General features: G+C 37.6%; 1 protein-coding gene across 7 annotated transcripts in view; it reads left to right on the top strand.

Moving 5' to 3' along the window:
• The window catches only part of SLC4A7 (solute carrier family 4 member 7), a 120,405-nt gene that overhangs the window by 52,326 nt on the left and 45,595 nt on the right, over window positions 1-22,484 (top strand). For 2 of the 7 annotated variants that reach the window (XM_061127640.1, XM_061127639.1), the window contains exons 4-11: window positions 3,592-3,730; window positions 4,286-4,446; window positions 7,720-7,869; window positions 10,783-11,151; window positions 15,272-15,387; window positions 17,255-17,412; window positions 18,833-18,920; window positions 20,222-20,368. In XM_061127640.1, the coding sequence (XP_060983623.1) occupies window positions 3,592-3,730; window positions 4,286-4,446; window positions 7,720-7,869; window positions 10,783-11,151; window positions 15,272-15,387; window positions 17,255-17,412; window positions 18,833-18,920; window positions 20,222-20,368 (1,328 nt within the window). Of the gene's footprint in view, window positions 1-3,591; window positions 3,731-4,285; window positions 4,447-5,262; window positions 6,083-7,719; window positions 7,909-10,782; window positions 11,152-15,271; window positions 15,388-17,254; window positions 17,413-18,832; window positions 18,921-20,221; window positions 20,369-22,484 lie in introns of those variants that run through there. The other 5 variants (XM_061127643.1, XM_061127641.1, XM_061127645.1 and 2 more) reach the window with 4 other exon arrangements.

Here is a 22,484-nt window from a genome sequence, read left to right as displayed (position 1 = left end):
CAAAGCCCAAGGAGAAGAAACATGAAGAAAACCACCCAAAATCACAAATATCAAACTGCTGAAACCAAGAGGTAACAGTCCTAAATAGCTTCAAAATCCGTGAAGCAAAAACTGATAAAACTGGAAAGAGAGAAATTGACAAGTGTAGTTGGAAATAACAGCTCTCCTTCCTCAGTAATGGATAGAACAAGTGAACAAAAAATCAGTAAGGATATGGAAAACCTAAGTAACACTGTCAGGTTGATGGTCACATGCATAGAACCCAACCACAGCAAAATATACATTCTTTACAAGTGCATATCAAAGATTTACCAAGATCATATTCTAGGCCATAAAACAAGTCAGTACATTTGAAAGGACTGAAAGTATATTCGCTGACCACAATAGAATTAAGCTAGGAATACACAGAGGTAAATACCCAGATACTTGGAAATTAAATGCAGAGCTTCTCAGTAACTCATGGGTTAATGATTCAATCACAATACTCATGGGTTAATGATGCAATCACAATAGAAGTTAGAAAGTATCTTGAATTCATGAAAATGAAAACCCAGTATAGACAGTATCTGAGAGGACATTCTTCAAAGTGAGGACATAGTTCTGACATGCATAGGTTTCATTTAGCATGGCTTTCTGCAAAGTGAGGATGTCTATATTTTGAAATTTGTCAGGTGTGGCTGAAGCAGTGCTTAGAGAAAAATGTATAGCATGTTATCTTAATATTAGAAAAAAGGAAAGACCTAATCAGTGATTTAAGCTTGTAACTTAAGAAATTGAAGGAACAAATAGAGCAAATTAAACCAAAATATGGAAAAGAAATAATTGAAATTAAAGCAAAAATGAATTAAATAAAAATTAGACCAATATTAGCAAAAATCAATTCGACTAAAATCTGGTTCTTTGAAAAGATCAATAAAATTGATAAATCTGAATAGCCAGACTGATCATGTGAGGGGGAAAAAAGATACAAATGACCAGCACCAGAAATTTTCAGTACAGATTCTACAGATATTAAAGACTATAGAGGGAGTATTATGAATGATTCTGTGCCAACAAAATTGATACTTCAGATTAACTGAGGAAGTTTCTTAGGATTACATGCTCTTAAGCAGAAATGGGTAACTTGAATTACCCTGCATGTAGAAAAAGAAATTGAATTTGTAGTCTCAGACATTCTATGATGAAAATTTACTTTCCCATACATAGCAACATATAAAAGTAAGAAATAACACACACTCTGTCAGATTATTGAAGATGACAAAACTAGGAATAGCAAACTAGGAATATTAGAAACTTCCTCACTTCCCAGTCATCTTGTGAAGCCAGCATTACCAAAACTTGATGAAGATGTTACGAGAGAATAAAACTGCACACTAATTACTTCTCAGAAATGTAGATTCAGAAGTCCTTAAGAAAATAAACACATCTTTTTTCCACCAATATTTAAGAGAGCTAATCCATCATGACAGCACTTTGCTGAGTGGTGGCCCCCACCTTGTCTGCATCCCTAATGTCTGGAATCTGAGTGTTAACCTTATTTAGCAAAGGTGAATTTATAGATGTGACTAAATTAGAGGATTTTGAGTAGCGGAGATCATGCTGGATTAATGGAGATGGGCCAGATTTAATCACAAGGAGTCACAAGATCAAAGGAGACAGTGGTGGTATTGATACAGTGGGGAGGGGTCCAGACCCCGGGAATGTGGGCAACCTCCAGAAGCTGGAACCTCCAGGGAGAACCATCCCTATGGTTTTAGCCCTGCATAAAACCCATTTTGGACTTACGGTCTCCACAACTATAAGAGAATAAACTTGTGTTATTTAAGCCACCAAATTTGTGGCAGTTGACTATAGCAGCAATAGGAAATTGATAAACAAGTGGAAATTCAGGGTCGTTTTAAAATTTAAACATCTATCAATGTAAACTTATTAACAGTATAAACCAGAAAAACCCCATGTAATCATATCAATAAGACAGAAAAATTCCACCCCCATTCATGATAAAATTCCCCTAACATACTAGGAATATTAAGAAACTTCCTCAGTGTGATAGAGAGCATCTAGAAACGCTGGTGGGAGACTGAAAGTTTTCTCCCCGTGAACTGGGAAAAGGGAGGCTGTCCTCTCTCACCACTTCTGTTCAGTGTGGCACTGGCACACCTCTCCAGCGGAATAAGGCAAGAAAGAAATGAAATACATCCAGAAGATAAACGAAGATGTGAAATTGTCTTTATTCACAATTACAGAATAACATATGTAGCAAATCCTAAGCAATCTACAAAGCTACAGAAATACATGCGTTTAGCAAGGTTGCAGGATACAAAATCAGGGTACGGAATCAACTGTATTTCTATATAAAAGCAATGAACCATCGGAAAATGAAGTAAATACTGACACAGTAGCACCAGAAAAATTATTTGGGGATAAATTTCACAAAAGATATATAAGACCTAACTGTTGAAAGATTCAGGTGTGAGAAGTCAAGTCACACCATGGTTTTGTCATGTGTTGGTCCCAGAATATTCCTTCATTGTGAAGACCCATGTCATGTGCATACTATACAGTTTTGCATTTCACACTCTTCCTGTTCTCCTGTTCTTTATATTTTCCTCTATCTGGTGTTTTTCCTCTTTGGCTAGCTCATTCTGTTTTCTGTATCTCTTAACCGTGTGTGTTTCTGTCTTGTCCTTAATGCATTCTGTATAACCTCCTCCTTACATCTGTCTTTTCCTTGAACAGTTCTACTTCTAGTCTGCTTTGTAACCTGTTTTAATTTCCCTGTTGGGGTTTTAAGTTCCTGGAGGTTTGTTTACTTAGATGTAAATTTTGAATTTGATATCCTCTCTCATATTTGGAAGAATTTGATTTTGTTTTTAATTGATGCTTGTTGTTGTATGCTTATGTGTTTATGCTGGGGCCCCTGTGGGTTTAAGTTGTTCTGGGCTAGAATGTATGTTAATTTCTCGGTTGGGAATCCTGTACCACACAGATAAACTCGGAGATCATGAGTGGCAGTGACCTGTCCTGCGTCTCTGACCTCAGAGACAGACTTGCTTTTCCATGATCGTAAGAAAAGTTAGTTTTGCGTTTTCTCGTCTTTTTTTTTTTTTGAAACTCAGGGATTTTTTTTTTAATTTTTGAACTTAGCTACTTATTAATTAACTATTTTACTTATTTATTTAATTAACTATTTTCAATGTTGTATGTTGTCTCACATTTCCATCTCTTTTTGGTGAGGGCAAAGTCCTGTTTTATGCACAGTGTTTTCTTGGTTTTGGTTGTTGCTTGCTTTGTTTTTACAGAAGTTTGTTGAAGATTAGTGTGAGTTATCTTTAACATACTGTTTTTCTTTTTCATCTGTAGAGGTGATCTTTCTGTGAAATTCTTTTGTTCTAGATTGTTGGCCCTTATTTCCTTTCAGAATTTTATTATTTTAATAATAATCAGAAGAAATTTGTTTTAATGGAATATATTTGTAACAAAACAGTGAGTAGAGAATTTCCTCACTTTGGGAAATTCTGTATTTAATTTACCTTTGTGTTACTTGGGGAAGATTTTTGAGTGTGTTTTTAAATTCTGATTTTTGTCAAGACACGCCGTCCCAGAGAGTGCAGTTCATCCTTGGCACTGAGGACGATGATGAGGAGCACATCCCCCACGACCTCTTCACAGAGATGGACGAGCTCTGCTACAGGGACGGGGAGGAGTATGAGTGGAAGGAGACGGCCAGGTGCTGACGCTCTCGCTCGAAGCTTCCAGCTGCTGCTTCTTGGTTCCTTTCAGTAATGAAAACATAAGATTGAAACTATGAGACACACGATGCTTTAAAACAATGAGTAGAGAATTTCCTTGGGTCTAGAAATTCAGTATTTAATTTTTCTCTTTATTCTCATAATTTGTTTCATTAAATAATTCTTAATGCCGTAATAGAACACAAAAGGAATTATGTTAACTGTAGATTTTCGTGTCTTTAATTAGAGAAAAAAATCTGAGAAGACATTTTGCATATTCACAGTTTAAAATAAGATTGGAAGTTGACACGATGGAATTCCAGAGTTTGTTTCTATAGAGTTACTGTTGTGACAGCTGGAACAGAAAGAGGAACTGCCAAGATCTAGTGACTCTCAACATTACAGACCATTAGCCTAATTTGTAAAAGTGTGTAGAAAAATTTTATTTTGGTGATGGTGATCTTTTTTTCTCTTTACAAGAATATGCTTGCATTTGTCATATTCAACAGAATCATCACTATTTGTAACATATTTGTATACATTATACATTTCAGATGGCTGAAATTTGAAGAGGATGTTGAAGATGGTGGTGACCGGTGGAGTAAACCTTATGTGGCAACTCTTTCTTTACATAGTCTTTTTGAGCTGAGAAGTTGCATCTTAAATGGAACAGTCATGCTGGATATGAGAGCAAGCACTCTCGATGAAATAGCAGGTGACAGCAAAGTGACTTCTTTATGTTTAAGTTGCAGTGAAGTTGAGATAAATAAGGAAAATAAAGTGGAATTCTGGACCGTTGATTTGATGGTTACATGTTGAGCTTCCATTCTGTGCAGGGCAGTATGAAGAGTTAGACGTAAATAACCCTTTTTATCCTTGGTAAGTTTGGAGTCTGAAAGATGAACTGAGACAGATGTAGCTACAGTGTCAAGAAGACTGTGACTAGTGCCATAAGCAAGATCCAGAGTCTGTTCTTTGGAGGTGCAGAGGAAGGAGCTTTCTGTTTGCTTGTTTCTGGACCATGGTATCTGGGGAGACCTAGAAGGTACATAAACTGCACAACTTATCCATCGAATGTGAACACATGGCAGCAAGGGGAGGTGGTGTGAGAGGAAAGAAAGTGTTCTAAGGAGGAAGAGAAGGGAGAGAAGGCTAGAAAGTACCAGCAGGTATGATCTCAGGAAGGTCAGTTCTCTGAGTACAGATTTCTTGAGATTTGCAGGAAAATAATTTAGAGGTGAGTTACAACTACCCTTGAATTACTGGGTTAAGAAATTGGGTTTGATTTGATAGGCATTTTGGTTCTCAGTGATTTTTAAGTACAAGAATATTAACCAGATGTGGAACAACTGACTGGTTCAGTATTGGGAATAGGATACAACAAGGCTGTATATTGTCGCCTTGTTTATTTAGCTTACGTACAGAGTACCACATGTGAAATGCTGGGCTGGATGAATCACAAGTTGAAATTAAAATTGTCAAGAGAGATATCAATGACCTCAGATATGCAGATGGAGAAGGCAATGGCACCCCACTCCAGTATTCTTGCCTGGAGAATCTCATGGACGGAGGAGCCTGGTAGGCTGCAGTCCATGGGGTCGCTAACGGTCGGACATGACTGAGCGACTTCACTTTCACTTTTCACTTTCCTGCATTGGAGAAGGAAATGGCAACCCACTCCAGTGTTCTTGCCTGGAGAATCCCAGGGACGGCAGAGCCTGGTGGGCTGCTTTCTATGGGGTTGCACAGAGTCGGACATGACTGAAGTGACTTAGCAGCAGCAGCAGCAGATATGCAGATGATACCATTCTAATGGCAGAAAGTGAAGAGGAACTAAAGAGCTTCTTGATGAGGGTGAAAGAGGAGAATGAAAAAAGCTGGCTTAAAGCTCACCATTCAGAAAACTAAGATCATGGCATCTGATCCTACCGCTTCATGGCAAGTAGAAGGGGAAAAAGTGGCAACAGTGACAGATTTGATTTTCTTAGGCTCCAAAATCACTGCAAACAGTGACTGCAGCCATGACACTAAAAGGTGTTTACTTGGAAGGAAAGCTTTGCTAACGAAGGTCCGTCTAGTCAAAGCTGTGGTTTTCCCAGTAGTCATGTATGGCTGTGAGAGTTGGACCATAAAGAAAGCTGAGCACCAAAAAATTGATAATTTTGAATTGTGGTGCTGGAGCAGACTCTTGAGAGTCCCTTGGACTGCATGGAGATCAAACTAGTCAATCCTAAAGAAAATCAATCCTGAATATTCACTGGAAGGACTGATGTAGAAGCTCCGATACTTTGGCCACTTGAAGCAAAAAGCCGACTCATTAGAAAAGATCCTGATGCTGAGAAAGATTGAAGGTAAAGTGAGAAAGGGGTGACAGAGGATGAGGTGGTTGAATAGCATCACCAACTCAATGGGCATGAATTTGAGCAAAGTCTGGGAGATAGTGAGGGACAGGGGAGCGTGGTGGGCTACAGTCAGTGAGGTCACAAAAAGTCGGACACAAATGAGCAACTGAACAACAACAGTGATCTTGATGTGTGTCGGCAGGATTATTCTGGGAGGAGGAGGTAGGGTGGCTTTGGACTAGAAGAGGTTAGAAGCCAGGAGGTTGTTTATTCTCTTGGAATGTCTCAGCAAGAAATGCCAGTGACCTGAAGTGTGGCAGGTGGTACCAGTGGAAATGGAGAGAGAAAGAACAAAAAGATGCTGTGATGAAGCTACTTGGTCATTAGCTGAAGTTGCTCAAAACCAAAATCAAGTTCAGTAGTAATAAATTTTATAGTGTGACTACCATTATAGTCACCTCGATATAAAAAGAAAAAGCTGTCGTATTTGATCTTCAAGAGAACCATAAATTTATTAGAGTTTCTCAGGCTGGAAATACTTTGATGTTACCAGATTGTTAATTTGACCTTGTGCTGCAAATCTTTAAGTTATCAAAGTCCTTAATTTTCTTGTCTTCTATAAATGACTAAAAAAGTGATTTGGGAATTAGAAATATTAAATTTAGATAAATGTAGTATGTCTTACTTTGGCTTTCCAGTGATCACATGATACAGTATATCGTAGTAAATGTATAGTCCAGTTTTCACATATATGGTAGCCTCTAGTTGTGGTTTTACTGTTAGAGTTTACCTGCTAGTTTGATCCCTTACAGTTTTTCTCTGAGGAATCTTAAACAGTTTTGAAAGCTTGACTCTTATTTCAAGTTAGTGTCGCTTTTAAAAAATATTTATATCAGTGTGTACTTTGTAAATTAATAATAGTCTATAAAGTAATTAGCCTCCAACTAATAAAAATAAATGGAAAAAAAAAAGTCCAGATAACACAGTAACAAATAAATTATCATTGTCATCAACACCCCCCCCCCCCTCAATTTCCCACACCCACCTCACAGCCTGGTACATACATCTTCTACAGAGTTACTACTTCATATTTTATCTGTTCAGTTACTCAGTAGTTTTCTACCTCTGGACGAGTGAGAGCAGAAACTCAGTCTGCTTGGTTAATTGCTGTATTCCTAACACATAGTAGGTGCTTAGTAAACAGTTAATTATTGAATGAATGAATACAGATATTCAGCTACAGTTTTGGAGAAAAATATGAGGTGAAGCCATAAAATATCTTCATTTCTTAGGAAACCAGTATTATTTAAATATCCAGTTTAACGGAATTTATTGTATACCTATCAGTAAAGCACCTTCAGCTATATAGGAAGGCTCTTGGTGTGTAACAATAGCTTTTTAATAAATAATAGTATTTATTAAAATCAGAGTCTCTATTAGTATGTTCAGCTTTGTTGGATTGTGTTCATAGTTATCATTATGCATCCATTATTAAATGTTAGAAGAGAATAATGCTTCATAGAGCTATGTAAGAGTCTTATTTTCCTGGTAAGATTTCATTTACCATTTATTATGTGTTACAGTCATCCAGGTGTTGACTTTATTTAGTAACAGTGATGGTTATCTGTGTATTTTTCTTTGCCTAGATATGGTACTGGACAACATGATTGCCTCTGGCCAGTTGGACGAGTCCATCAGAGAGAATGTCAGAGAAGCCCTTCTAAAAAGGCATCACCATCAGAATGAGAAGAGGTTCACCAGCCGGATCCCCCTAGTTCGATCTTTTGCAGACATAGGCAAGAAACATTCTGACCCTCACTTGCTTGAAAGGAACGGTGAGATAAGTTGTGGTGTCCAGTTTTTCTAACACTTTACTAACAGCATTCCAGCTTGTTACAGTTAGCATTTGGGAAAAGAAACTCATTTTTTCTAGATAATTACATAGGTCTTTTATCTTTTTGATTCTTTTTTCAAAAAATAATAGTATTTGTACATTTAAATATTTCATTTCTGAAATGTCTTTATAATGTGGCAGAATTATCTGTAGAAATTACTTAGATGAGAAAATTAATCATTTCCTCTGTTAAAATGGGACACTGAAGTGTTGGTAATATTTAAACAGTACTGTAGGCTTCCCTCATAGCTCAGTTGGTAAAGAATCTGCCTGCAATGTGGGAGACCTGGGTTCAATCCCTGGGTTGGGAAGATCCCCTGGAGAAGGGAAAGGCTACCCACTCCAGTATTCTAGCCTAGAGCATTCCATGGACTGTATAGTCCATGGGGTCGCAAAGAGTCAGACATGACTGAGCAACTTTCGCTTTCACTTTCTTTCAGACACTACACTGTATGTAACCCTGATTACTCTCCTCCTTGCTTTTTTGTTTCTGTTCAAGAATTCTTGTATGGTTGATATAAGAGCTGTAAATTGCTATCTATAAATTTAGTTTAATCTTTTGAAAATTCAGTCTTGTGTTTGGACCTTTAATATTGGATTTTTCCTAAGATTTTTTTTTTCTTCTCCTGAGTAGACTATACTTGCTGGGCATATTTTGGAGCTGGTTTGCTTTTAATTTTCCCAGCTTTTTATTGACATAATCTGTAACAGGTTTTTGTACTTGTTCCTGTTTTACGATGTCTTCGAGTCACGGAGAGTGGCACAGACCCCCGTCCACTCACTCACGGTTCAGCAGTGGGTCGTGGGGAGCTGGGGAGACTGTTTGGGTAGCTGCTCCCCTCTGCCCCTGTCTTAGAGCCGGCCTGCGGTCACTGCGGCTCTGCTTGGGTCTCAAAGATGTCTCTGATGACAGTGACTCTGGAAAACCCAGCTGCAGAGAACTGGGGTTGATCTGAGGGTCACTGCTGCGTCGAGCTGCTGCTGTTACCCAAGGCAGTGAGGGTTACGGTGAGGAGTCGGGGTGGGCCGCAGACCTTCCCGCTCATCTTTCTATCTCTGCGGTAAGAGTGTGGCTCTTACGTGCTGCAAGCACACTCACAGGTGGAGGACTTAGCACGTGTAAAGGTAACAGTACTCAGTCTCCTTCTGTGGCTCAGTCTAAGATAGTTAAGTCCTTTTTCTTCTGAATATTTGATCATTGAAACTCTTTTTAATATATTTAAAACTGCCTTTCTATATTCAAGGGACCTTAAGAATAAAAGAAATCTCTCACGGGCCTAAGTTGAGTTTGGAAGCAAGCCATCCGTGTCACCGCTTTTTTTCATCTTTCCATGTATTGCATATTTTCTAGTTCAGTAAAGTGAACTCATTTGCCTAGAGAGACCACATTAAATCTTTCTCCTCCATACATAGTGGTTCCTGATTATCCCCCAGTTGTCAGTTGGTTCCTTTTAATCATAAGACATTGGCTATTTTCTTGTAGATGCCATTTTAGCATGGGCATTCTTTTATTTTGGTGTATTACTATAGTTGTAATTTTAACAGTTTTTCTGCATCTAGCTTATTTTTTACCTAAATAGTGGTGGTTTATGAAATAATAGTTAATATGTGTAATATTTTAGGGATCTCTTGAGCATGTAGTTTTTATTACTTATATCAGTAGTCCCCCACCTTTTTGGCCCTAGCTAACTGGTTTCATGGAAGACAATTTTTCCATGGACCAGGGTTGGGGAGGTGGTTGAGGATGCTTCTGAGATGATTCAGGCATGTTACATTTATTGTGTATCTTATTTCTATTATTACTATATCAGCTCCACCTCAGATCATCAGGCATCAGATTCCAGAGGTTCAGGACCCCTGACCCAGATCAGTTGGGATTGTTACATTTCTCATGCTTTTCCTAAAAAAAAATATTGTTCCACTAAGCTACTCTTCATTAGAGTAACCTGGTGTTTGAACTATAAGTATACATGACCTTTTGAAATACTCTAGACTTCCTTATCATTGCTGTTGGTAAAAAAATACTTTATTCTTTGCTAGTTAAATTAAACATTGTATATATTTGTTTTAATTTATCTGCTGTATTAGATATGGAAACATATCTTAGGACATTTATTAATATCAGTTAGATAGTGAGCTCAAGAATATGTATCTTTTAAAATTGACATGTTTCTGTTTTGAAAAAAATTCACATGACTTGCCTTATGTTTTTAAATTTTACTTTGAGAGTTCTGTCAGTGGATGATGCCCTGTTGGCTTAATGTCATAAAGATTTGATACTTACTTTAAGTTAGGAGTCACTAGATACCATTAATGTGGGCTCTTCTTGTGAGAGAATATGTAGCAGTTTGGTCCAATGTAGATAAAATACACTAAATATAAGCAAGCTCTCAGTGCTGGTAAGTTTTGTTTTGGCTTCTGTTTCTTAGATTGTTTTTGTGTTATATTTTCATTTGCAGTTTATCATTTTTAAAGCAACAGCTTTGCATTGTTATTTTTTGTTTTTAAAGCCACACTGTTGGACATTCTCATTCCTAACAGAATATTGTCCCTCTCCATCTATCATTAACATTGATTTTCATTTTTTGTTTTGAGTTTCGGATGCACCTTCAGAGAACTAATTATAGTTTAAGCCATTTTTCAGTGGTTTTCTAATATTTAAAATTCAGATTGTCATACTAACCTTGACAGCATGAATTTGAAATTTTGGACCTTTTTTAAAGCTTGCGGTTTACAGTGTAGATTGATTTTTGTGTGTCTCTTTTGCCTTCTGCAATAAAACTTCATCACTTTTCATTTATTTGTTTTGCCTCAGGGGAAGGCCTCTCAGCCTCCCGCCACTCTTTGCGAACAGGTCTGTCTGCCTCAAACCTTTCCTTGAGAGGAGAATCACCTTTGTCTCTTCTTGTCAGTCATCTTCTTCCTTCTTCAAGAGCCGGGACCCCTGCGGGCTCGAGGTGCGCAAGCCCCGCGCCCACCCCTCAGAGCAGCCCTCCTTCCAGCCCTAGCCTCAGCCGCCTCCACGCCAGACCTTCCCGGCCGAGGCAGCCTCAGGCCCCAGAGCTCCTGGTGTCCGCTGCCAGTGCCGATATTCCCACAGTAGTAATCCATCCGCCCGAGGAAGACGTAGAAGCGCTGCAAGGCCAGGAGCAGAAGAGTGAGGAGAATGTTGACGTGACTGCAGGCAACTATCCAAAGTCCCCATGTGTGGCGCTTTCTGCCTCTGGACCCTTGCACTTGGAATGCCTCTCAGCACATGGCTTAATCAGCATTATGTAGATGATGCTTACCATTTATTTTGACTTCTGCATGTTTTTTTTTCTTTATAGTGTGTTATAGAGAAGGATAGAATTATTTTAAAATTTTAAGTTTTACAAAGATTTCAAAGGAGCCTACACATAATTTAAGCCCTTGCAAAATTTTTTACTGAGGTTTTACAGGTCAGTGCATTTGAATGGCTCAGACAAATGTAGACATTTTTACAGGTCATCTTTTAATTTGCCATGATTAAAAAAAAATGGTGGCTCTTCTTGTGCATTTCATTCCATCAAGTGAATGAACACATGCTTTACATAAAGTATAATGAGAAGCCTTTTATCTACTGTGTGGTGCTTTTGTGTAAGGGAGGCAGTGTGTTTTCACCTTCTTGCCAAAGGTAGAATGAATGTTCTTTTTCTCATCTTGTCTCTGAGAGGATTGAGGTTCACTGTTGACTGCCTGGAGTCATGATTATTCCGACTAGTTTTATAATTTGGAGTAGACTTCAGTTGTCTTTTATTTAATGCTGTATCTATCTTCCGTCCGAATTCACCTTGAAAGTTTTAGGAGTAGAGTTCCTATAGTTACAGATAGGATTTATTTCTACATGAATTAGAAAAATTATGTCTTAGTGGATAAAAGGTTTGTAACTCACTTAAGGGTTATTATATTTCTATTTGATGAGTTTATCTTATCACTGTTTGTACAATGAAAAAAATTAAGACTTAGAGATGTTAAGATTAGACCATAAATGACCAGACAAAGGGATTTTTTTTTTTTCAGACAAAGGAATTGAACCCAGAACTACCTACAACAAAATCTATAGTATAGAATTTCATTGTAAATTTTAATACTTTGTGGAAAAGATGTATTATAATGAGGTAACTAAACAAAAATGGGGAAAAGATATCTAGAAATAATTGCTCAGAAATAATGAACACTTTTACTTCATTAAAAAAGACTAACAAAATTGACTATTTTTCTTGAACAAAATTAACTTTGAAGTTACTTCCCCTTGCATTTGTTTTTACCTATATCTGTCAGTAATACTGACTGTTCCTTGTTTTACCAGCTTCAGTCTAATTAATGATAAGAGACTATAAGCTTTGTATGGGAAGAAAGGGGCATACAGGTTCCCAGTGACTTATTAGGTCATGTTAAGAGGATAAAAAGAGCAATTAACTGAAAATTGAGGAGCACAATTAAATTTTTCCTCCCTCTGCTGTTAAGGGTGCCATGGGATTTACTCGCCTTTTGGAAGAGAAGAAACTAGAGTGTAGGGAAGAGGATTTCTGAGGACAAGGGAGAGCTCATAATTGCTGTCTAAGATGGCATTGTAGAAGGAATGTAGCCACAGTGACAGGGACAGCTCTCCATTAGTCCCGGCTGCCCAGAGCACCTGGAGACCCTGCTGTCTTTTCCTGAAGTCTGGTCAAGAAGGTGGCCTCATCATTTCTGAGAGACCAGTGCCAGAGACTCTTTGTGTCATGAGGTCACGATTTGTGAACACCTGTAGGAAAGGAAAGCAGTGTTTGCCATCAGTTATTTTTTAGAGAATACTTAGGTAAAGGACATAACTCACTTTGAGTGTGTGACTGTCTTCTGACTCGGTGTTTCTTACCCTCGGCGCTACTGGCCTTTTGGGGGACAGTTCTGTGTGGTCGGGTGTTTTGTGCATTGTCAGCTATTGAGCAGCACCCTCGGCCTGCAGCCACGGCCTGCCAGCACATTCACAGCCTTCCATGGATGGGAACTACTGCTCTGGACACTTCTGCTGTCAGATCTGTAATGACAGGAAGCTTCGATGTCTGCTTAATTTTTCTAGGTAGATATGCTGTTTTGAGGAAAAAAAATGAAAGGGCAAAATACTAGATTTACCACGGTATGACTTAAATGCCAGGATTGATTTTATACATACTCATATTTACTTTTTCTTTTGCTTAAAGCAAGTAACTAAAGTCCTTCCAAGTTATCTGTGCTCATTATAGTTTTAATTTGGGGTAATTTACTCATTTAATTCTGAGCACTAGGAACTTACTGCAGGAGCAAGGACATTTCGTTTACCTTTTCAGGATATAGCTTTAACTTAGCTGGCATCAGGGAAGACTGATGGAGAAGGCGGTGGTGGGCAACTTTAAGTGTGCCTGGCCTGCCCGCCGTAACACGTTCAGGGTGAGCAGCCGAGCCCCTGGCTTCCTTGCGCCCTCTCTTCTGACTTTGTCAGTGTTGAGTTGCAGGTCGTTTCTTCTTCCCATTCCTGATGAGCCTTCTCCACATCCCATTCTTCTCCCCCAGATGTGCTGGCTAGGACTATTCTGAGAAACTGTGTCTGTTTTCTTTGGTTACACGTCTGCAGGTTGGATGCAGTTTGTAGTTAGCAGCGTGTGTGTGTTGATGGTCACTTGTAGTTGCTGCCAGGGCCTTAAATGATACTCTTCATATTCTTGTGTGGGAGTTGGTGGAATCCACTGAAAAATACTGCTTAACTTTTTCTTCTTACATTTGAGCATGTATTTTAATAGAGGAATGGATTCTATTATGGAAGTTTAGGGACAAAGGTCAAAGAGACTAAAATGAGTTCAGTTTAGGGAACAGTTTTTATTTCAGAATTGTTTACAATTTCTCGGGAGTGGGTATATGGCTAAGTGGACTGCATATACTTTCTTTACTGAGATTTTGGGTCACAGTGGCATCCTGGTGTAGGTGTTTAACAGAGAAGTGGTGTCATGAAGGTCTTCATTCACTGAATTTAAGCTGTAAACTCAAATGACTTAGTTTCAGGTTACTAGTTAGTATATGTTGTATTCTATAAAAACAAAAATGCATAGACTATATCTGATATGCTTAAAATTTTAAAATTTAATTGCCACTTTTTAAAGTTTATGGGTTCTAACCACAAACAATGTAGTGGTGAATTTCTGGGGGTCACTAGGTTGTTGTGAGTGGCAGAGTTAAAACTAGAAGTGAAGTCTGTTGCAGTTGTCTGGTGCATTTTCTCCTGTGATATTCAGTGTTTTGGGTAATATTAATCTATATTCTTGAACTAGAAAGCCTTGGGTGTTTTGAAAAAATTAGGTACATTTAATGGTAGAAATCTGTGTTTATGTACTCTAAAGTTTTTGTAACATTTGAACTTTTTGCGAATACATAGTAGTAATGATTAGTAATATGCTATTGGGTGATTTTAGGTTATTTTTGTGTGTGACTTGTTGCTGCTGAGTTTTGCTTGAACTGAGTATACCATGCATGAACATGTGTCTATCACTTGTAGTCCAGACGAGTTAACTTAATAGAGTGTATATCATTTCTAATCCAAACAAACAAATTTTATAAGTTTTTCTGTGTCTTAGAAGTTGAGTGAGTTACTTAAGGTCATACACATAGCTACAAAGTGGCAAAGAGTACTTATTTTAACATAGATCCGTTCCCTTATAAGTTCTGTATTCTTTGTATTTATATCATAAAAACATTGCTATTGTATTTCAGCATAGTACTTATGAATAATGACAGTAGACAGCACATGAATTTTACCCGAGAGAGGTGAAAATTCATGAGGAAACTAATTATGAAGGATTATGGCAAAACGAGTGTATGTTTCATTGATGTAGCTCTTGCATTTTCATTTAGGGTTTATCAGAAATTTTACATTGTTACTGATGTAAGTGTGCTAAGTGTAGTTAGGCATCTTTAAGCTCTGCAGTTCACATGTCTAAGGATACAGTGAAAGTGGATGTGCTAAGTATTTATAGTGGTGATCAGACCCAGGTCTTCCACCTTCTACTCACTTTTTTTCTTTTTGCAAAAGGCCACCATTTTTGTAAATGCCAATTATATTATTTTAAATGTTAACATGTATAGCTTCATTATTGCTTAAAATGTTATCCCACTCTTGCTGGTATTGTACTAACACTTGGCACTTTTTTTTTTTTTTTTTACCTAGCACATTTGCTTTCAGTAAACCCATCACTTTCAGGATATGAGCAAATTCAGGTTGCAAAGTGAATTTTCTTCTTACTACTTTGGAAATTGTTTGTTCTTAAATACAGGTATTTTGGCCTCTCCACAGTCTGCACCGGGAAACTTGGACAATAGTAAAAGTGGAGAAATTAAAGGTAATGGAAGTGGAGGAAGCAGAGAAAATAGTACTGTTGACTTCAGCAAGGTAATTTCTGTTATTAACTATACATTTTCATAATCATGCTTACTGAGACAATTGCTAGCAATGTGACTATATTAACAGTGATTATAGTAATTTTTAATAACCGGTGCTTGTAAACCTGATGTGATGCTTGTGATGTTAATTTAAGATCAGAAATTGTGAAAAAGGTAACAGTCTCATAGCACTTGAATAATGTTATATCTTACTAGTGTTAGAAATCCTGACAAGAGAATATGGGGATAATACAGTATTTTCGTCTATACCCACGCGTAGATATCATGAACTGCAGGCATTTGTTGTGGAGCTGCCGCTACTAGAAAGGTTAATTCTGGGAGTGATGTTACAGCAGTAACAATTCAGCCTCTTCTCGGCTGTAATGTGACCCCAGAATTACTGTCTTGGTGTCAGTGCTTTCTGGAATGTAACTGGGAAACATCGGTGCTTCCCCATGGATAGGTAAAGGTAAAGACGGGAATTGAAAAATAACTCACCTATCTCAACTGTGATTTTTAATTTTCATAGGTGAGTGTTAAATGTAAAAAAGAGCTTATTTCAAAAGAACAAAGCAGAAAACTGCAAGTTCAAATTACATTTGAATTTAAAGCATACTTTGAGTACTACCTCTGAATAATTGATTCTTGATATCCATTGTAATTTTTTTGATGGTGTTTGATGGTATTTACTATAGCATACAATGTCAGACTTCTAATTAAATGCCATTATTTCAAGTTAATTTCAATTTTTAAGCCTTTATGATGCGAAGTCTATGAATCACGTTTTGTAGAGAAGGCACTTAAATGATGATTTGCGTTATAGCCTTGCTGAGCTTCATGCTCTAAAGTTAAAAGCCTTGCATTTGGGGCATCGTACTGTTGTTCTGTTGTAAGTTGATCATATTTTTACTGGTGCTGCAGTTATTTCAGATGAGTGTCAGGTTTTCAGGATGGAGTCTGTGGACAGATTGCTGTGATTTCTGCCACAGATCTCCTCTAGACGGGGCAGGTGCCATTTGCTTTGTTCCCCTGACACAGCTGTGCTTTCTTTCACTTGGTCTATCTTGTGCACACCCGCTTATCCCCTGTCGGGCAGGAGTCTGCCTCCTGGCACTGTAGTTGTGGCACGCTGGGTGTGGGACTCAAGAGGCCCGCCGTAAGTGCTGGTTTTATGTTCCTAGAAGCCCTGCTAGTGGTTGTTCAGTGACTGTGTGAAGCTGCATACAATGAAGAAGTTGCCGTACTTTGAATTATGTCCATAACCTTTTCTTTGTAATTATACACAGACAACCTAATTCGATCATACAGCACTACCATGTATGTATACCAATTATGACTACTTTAGTTGTAAATGAAAATAAAAACAATGTTTCCCTCTTACTGAAAATACTGGGGAATGCCCATAGTTCATTAAAGTAAAAAAGGATTTATAAAATACATAAAATATAAAGGAGCGAATTCATGTCTAAGATTAAACAATAGATCATGACTAAATGAATATCTTTACAACTGTGTATAATTTCATGGACCATTGTTAGTTTGTGAACTATATTTTTGTCTTCAGTAGTTTTTTAATGAATAGTGCTATATATTCATTGAAACTTTTCTCTAGTTTGTTTGGCAATTTAGATCTCTGCAGTAGTGAAGATCATGACAGTAAACTAGTTGGGACTACTGTTTGGTAGCTGTGTTTTGCTTGCACTTTGTATTCGTCAACTTCATTCTTTGTACTTGTGAGAATTTTGGCACTTAAACATCCTTTAGATCACCAGTTTTGATTAGCGAATAGTAGTCTTAAAGCATCTTTTTCCTGTTTCCTTCTAGACTGATTAGTACCATGCACACTTTATTTTTAATTATTATTTATTTGTCAATAGGTTGATATGAATTTCATGAGAAAAATTCCTTCAGGAGCTGAGGCATCCAATGTTCTGGTGGGAGAGGTGGATTTTTTAGAAAGACCTATAATTGCATTTGTGAGACTGGCTCCCGCTGTTCTTCTCTCAGGGCTAACCGAAGTCCCCGTCCCTACAAGGTAAGGGAGGGTTATTTGCAGTTAACGTTCTTCCAGAATGTCCAAAATCTAGAGGAACATGTCGCTTTATGTGATGAAAGCTCCTTTTAATGGTTAATGGTGTCATTGCCCCAGTGCCTTGACTATTAGAGCATGAAAGATTTACCTTTCTGGAACTAAAAAAAAAGCATCCTTTAAAAAATACATTGCATTTATGTTTTTATAAGAAAAGTTCTGTTCATAGTATGTTCTGTGCAGGCACTGAAGTCAGAGAGGATGGAGTTGAATCCTTGCTCTGCTGCTTTTTGTGGGACGGTCAAGCCAGGCTTCTGCTTTACTTGTAAAATGAGGGTAACAGTACCTCAGGGTTGATTAAATGTAATAATGCCCCTGAATTAGGCAGAATGCTTTGTTCTGACCTGATCCAATCTTCTGTTCAATATACATTAAGAATAATTAGCAAGTTGTGTTATAAAGTGTGATCAGTTAGCTACTTATGAACTTAATTACAAATGAGAATAATTAAGAATATATTTTTATAGTAATAAATATGAAGAATTAATTGCAGCCTGTTTGAAATGTACATGCTAGTTTTTAATAAGCTTTCCTGAGTTGCATTAATGGTACAGTACTGAGATAAATGAGAAAGATAATTCATAGATTCACATTTAAATTCTTACAAAGCAGGAAGATGAATACTTCCAGTTTGGATAAGTATGAATATTAATATTTTACTGTATGTTAATAACAATATAACTAAGTAGGAAGTTAAATAATTTTTATTTGGGTTTCCCTAGTAGCTCAGTTTGTTAAAAAAAAAAAAAAAGCTGCCTGCAATGCAGGAGACCCCGGTTTGATTTCTGGGTCAGGAAGATCCTTTGGAGATGGGATAGGCAATAAGAGGTTGTTAAACAATAAGAGGCTTTTAAATAATAAGAGTTGTAAATAAAATGCTTTTACTTCCAAAAGAGTTCGTCCCTTATTTTCCCCTATAGTGTCTTTATCCAGACTGTAGTTTGAGGGACCATGAATTTCTTCTGAATACTCATCTATTTTCTTAAGCCAAAGTAAGTACTTAATTGGATTGGTATTCACTTGATTTACTAATTTACTTCTTTTCATCAGTACAGACCAGAAAAAGTTGTTTACTCAAAATTCAAAAGGATATAGAAGATGGGAAACACCATCTTTAATGTAAAACACTGATTCCTTAAGTACTTTTTACTCTAAGAAAGATGGAACTTAATTATGAATGCCGTTTTTAGTTTTGTGATTCATCTGAATAGAGTTGCCAACCTTTTTGCAGCCAATAAATAGGATGTGAGGATGAAAAGGAGGTCTGAGTAATGTTTCTGTGTTTACATTTGTATGATTTGCTTATGATTCTTAGACTTACGTCTGTTGTTCATGTTTAAATCTCTCTGTTTTAATGTTCCCTTAGGTTTTTGTTTCTGTTACTGGGGCCTGCAGGCAAGGCGCCACAGTATCACGAAATTGGAAGATCAATAGCCACCCTCATGACAGATGAGGTAAGGAACACACCCCTTGATGTGAAGCATACAATGCATGTTAAATTATAGACTCTCTTACCGTCTTTGGTGATTTTAAAGTGTATTTTGTGGGTCTTTCTCTTACAGTATTTTCCTCTGTGCTATCAGTAATATGCAGATTTGAATAAATCATCTCCTTGATTTAGATGTATCAATGACATGCCCGTTGGATATTTGTTTAAGCTCTTCGCTGTTGCCTTGATAGAGCCTGCCTAGCCCAGTCTCTGTGCTTTTTGAAGTTTGTGCGCAGTGACGGACCCCCTTTCTCTACTGCTTGCTTCGTCCGCGTCGCCGTCCTTTCTGCACCTTGGGTGTGCGGTGCTCACTGCCGCCTCCGGACGCTGAGCTCTGCCCTTGGCGGAGCGCTGTCTCCACCCCTCACCCCGCCCTGTACGTGCTCTGTCCCCCATCTCAGGCAGACTCGTCCTCAGTGTTTCCTCCTCTAAGACACCTTCCGCAGCCACCCTGTTCCCCCGCATCGGTTGCCCTTCCGTACCCTGCTTCATGTTTATAGGAGTTCTTGTTATCCCCGCGGTAGTGGATTCACGTGATTACCCCGAGTTCTGAGTGCAGGGACTCTGACTTACCCGTGTCGTGCCTGCCAGAACTCCCCTGGGGGCTCAGTGGTAAAGAATCCGCCTCCCAGTGCAGGAGACCTGGGCTCGTTCATCCCTGGTCCGGGGAGATCCCTCGTGCTGTGGAGCTGCTAAGCTAGACTCCGGACTGAGCCTGGACTCTAGAGCCGGGAGCTGTACCTGCTGAGCCCGTGTGCCCGGACCACTGAGGCCTGCACACCGCAGATGGGGAATAGCCCCTGCTTGGCACAGCTAGAGAAAAGCCTGTGCCGCAGTGAAGACCCAGCCCAGCCAAAAATAAAACACAGAAAAAGAGAAGAATGGTACCTACCAAACAGTAGGCACCCAGTCAATAGGAACGATCAAATTAATTAACTATTTTAAGTAAAGTTGTTAGCATACTCATGGTTATTCCTTTAGGATAAATGACATTAAAATGTTACATCCCAAGTAAAATTTTCTCTTTCTAAAAATTGTTGTGTATTAACACATCACTAATTTCTTTTGTTGTTTGGTTTTTACTGTTAATTTATCTGATAATACTAATAGTGCATTATTTTTTAAAGTTGTTATCGAAGGTGGGGTCAAGAGTTTAGGTAATTATCTTTATGTAGACTTTGTTATGATATCGAAAGTGGATTACTATGTATGGAATTTTCTTTCAACTTTAAAATCCTTTTACTCAATGTGTTCATTTTTCTTTAGATTTTTCATGATGTAGCTTATAAAGCAAAAGACAGAAATGACCTCTTATCTGGAATTGATGAATTTTTAGATCAAGTGACCGTCCTACCTCCAGGAGAGTGGGACCCTTCCATACGCATAGAGCCACCAAAGAGTGTTCCATCTCAGGTGAGGATCTGCACAATGCTTCTTTGAGTTCCCTTTTTTTTTTTAATTAAACTTTTCCAAGTAGTTTATACATTTTCAAAACTCAAAACTGTGTGAAGAACTGCACCCGGAGAAGTTGTCCCCCACCACGTCCTCTCTGCCATCCCACCCTGTCCCCCCCTCTTGCGGGTCGTCACTTGCTATTAGTTTTTTGTTATTCTTCCACTTTTTATTCAGTACAGGGAAATAGGAACGTGTAGTCTTGTTTTCTCCTCTTTCTTAGCAGACGTGAACATCCTGTATGTAGTGTTCTGCACCTCGCCGTTTTCATGTATTTCCTGCAGGTGTGATGATAAGAAATGGCAGAAGTAGTCCTCCTCCTCCTCCTCCTCACAGCTCTGTTGTATTCCAGCATGCACGCGCTGTAGTCTGTCCTATCCTGGTGCATCTTGTCTTCCGTTTTTAGCTGTTACAGACCACATCGTGGGGTTCGCCTGCCATCTTAGTCTTGTGCAGATGTGTCTGTAGGATAGATTCCCAGGAATAAGATTACTGGCCTACATGGGAGTTTACCTACAGTTTTAGCAAACGTTGCCAGAGTCTCCTCTTCTTGGGTTAACTGTTTTGGACTCATTTTGGTGATGCATGAGAATGCCTGTTTCCCTACAGCCTCACCAGCATGGTCTGTTGTCACACTTTTGGATATTTGTCAGTCTGATACGTTATCATTATCTTACTGTACTAGGCATTTTAATATGATTTTAATTTGTATTTCTGTAATTCATGAAGTTGAGTATTCCTGAATATTTTTTGTTCATCACCCTCCACCAGCTTTTTTTAAGCATTTAAATTATTCACTCATCCTTTTGTATTTACCATGACGTACTATGTAGAGAACGCATGCAGTTTATCTTTTTTCTAAATTGTAGTCTGTTTGTCCCAGTTTATTAAAAAGTTAAGCATTTTTCTGTTTGCTTGGTGATGTTGTCTTTATCATTTACTAAATTTCCATATTCATTCAGGTCTGTTTCTGGGATTTCTTTTCCATTGATTGGTCTAGGCATGGACCACTTACTTTAATTTCTGAAAGTTTTTGATATATTTTAATATCTGGTAGATCTGCATTCATTCGTGACCTCACTCTTGTTTTTCTGAATTTTCTTGGTCATCTTTGCATATTTATTTTCATATTAGTTTTAAAATCAGCTTTCTATTTACAGAAATAAAATGTGATTTTTCTAAAAAATTGTGATGGAAATTAAATTTCTAAATGAACTGAGGGAAAGTTGGAATCTTTTCAAGAACATGGTATATCTTTCCCCAGTTGTTTTCCTGACTGTTTTCAAGTCAGTTTTTGTGTCCTTAAGGAATATTATAAAATTCTCCTTATGTGCACCTTACACTCCTCTTGGTGAGTGTATTCGTAAGTATTTTATCTTTGTTTCTGTTATAAATGAGGTCTTTGTTCCATTATATTGTCTGTTGCTTTTATATATATGTATATATATGATGATTATTGGTCATTGTATATTTCTTTTGTATCCTGCTGCCTTCCTTAATTCTTTTATTGTGTATAGTCATGTGGTCTCCAATAAAAGATGATAATATTCATTTTCTAACTCCTAAGACCTTTAACATGTTTTCTCTTTATCTAATGGTATTGACTAAAATCTCTAATAGTTTTACATAGTAGTCAACTTTAAAGGGCATTTCTTAATTTTTTCATAGTTGTAGTCAAAGTCTTTATTGTTTCTCTCATTAAGTTACTGTCATTGATGCCAAAATACATATTTTATCATATTAAGAAAATACCCTGTTTTCTGTTTTATTGAATTTTTTAATATAAGTGAATGTTGAATTTTGTCAAAGGGCTTTTTAGCATCTCTGGAGATGATATATGAATTTTAGTTACCAGTTATTATGGTAAATCATATTAATAGTTTCTTTAATTTGAAGACACTCTTGCATTGTTGGAATAACCCAACTTAGGCTTTAAAGTGTCTATAGTCTTTTTCTAATGTTTTATTTAAGTTGCTTCCATCTCCATTTGTAAGCAGATTGGTCTATAGATTTTTGTGAAGTCTTTACATTTTGGTATCATCATTAAACTTGTTTCATAAAAACAGATTTGTAAGTT

This window comes from Dama dama, chromosome 24 (genome assembly GCF_033118175.1).
Source record: "Dama dama isolate Ldn47 chromosome 24, ASM3311817v1, whole genome shotgun sequence".
In the NCBI taxonomy this organism is placed as follows: Eukaryota; Metazoa; Chordata; class Mammalia; order Artiodactyla; family Cervidae; genus Dama; species Dama dama.
The sequence above is the reverse complement of the archived record's forward strand: the minus strand, read 5'-3'. Positions and strand labels throughout refer to the sequence as shown.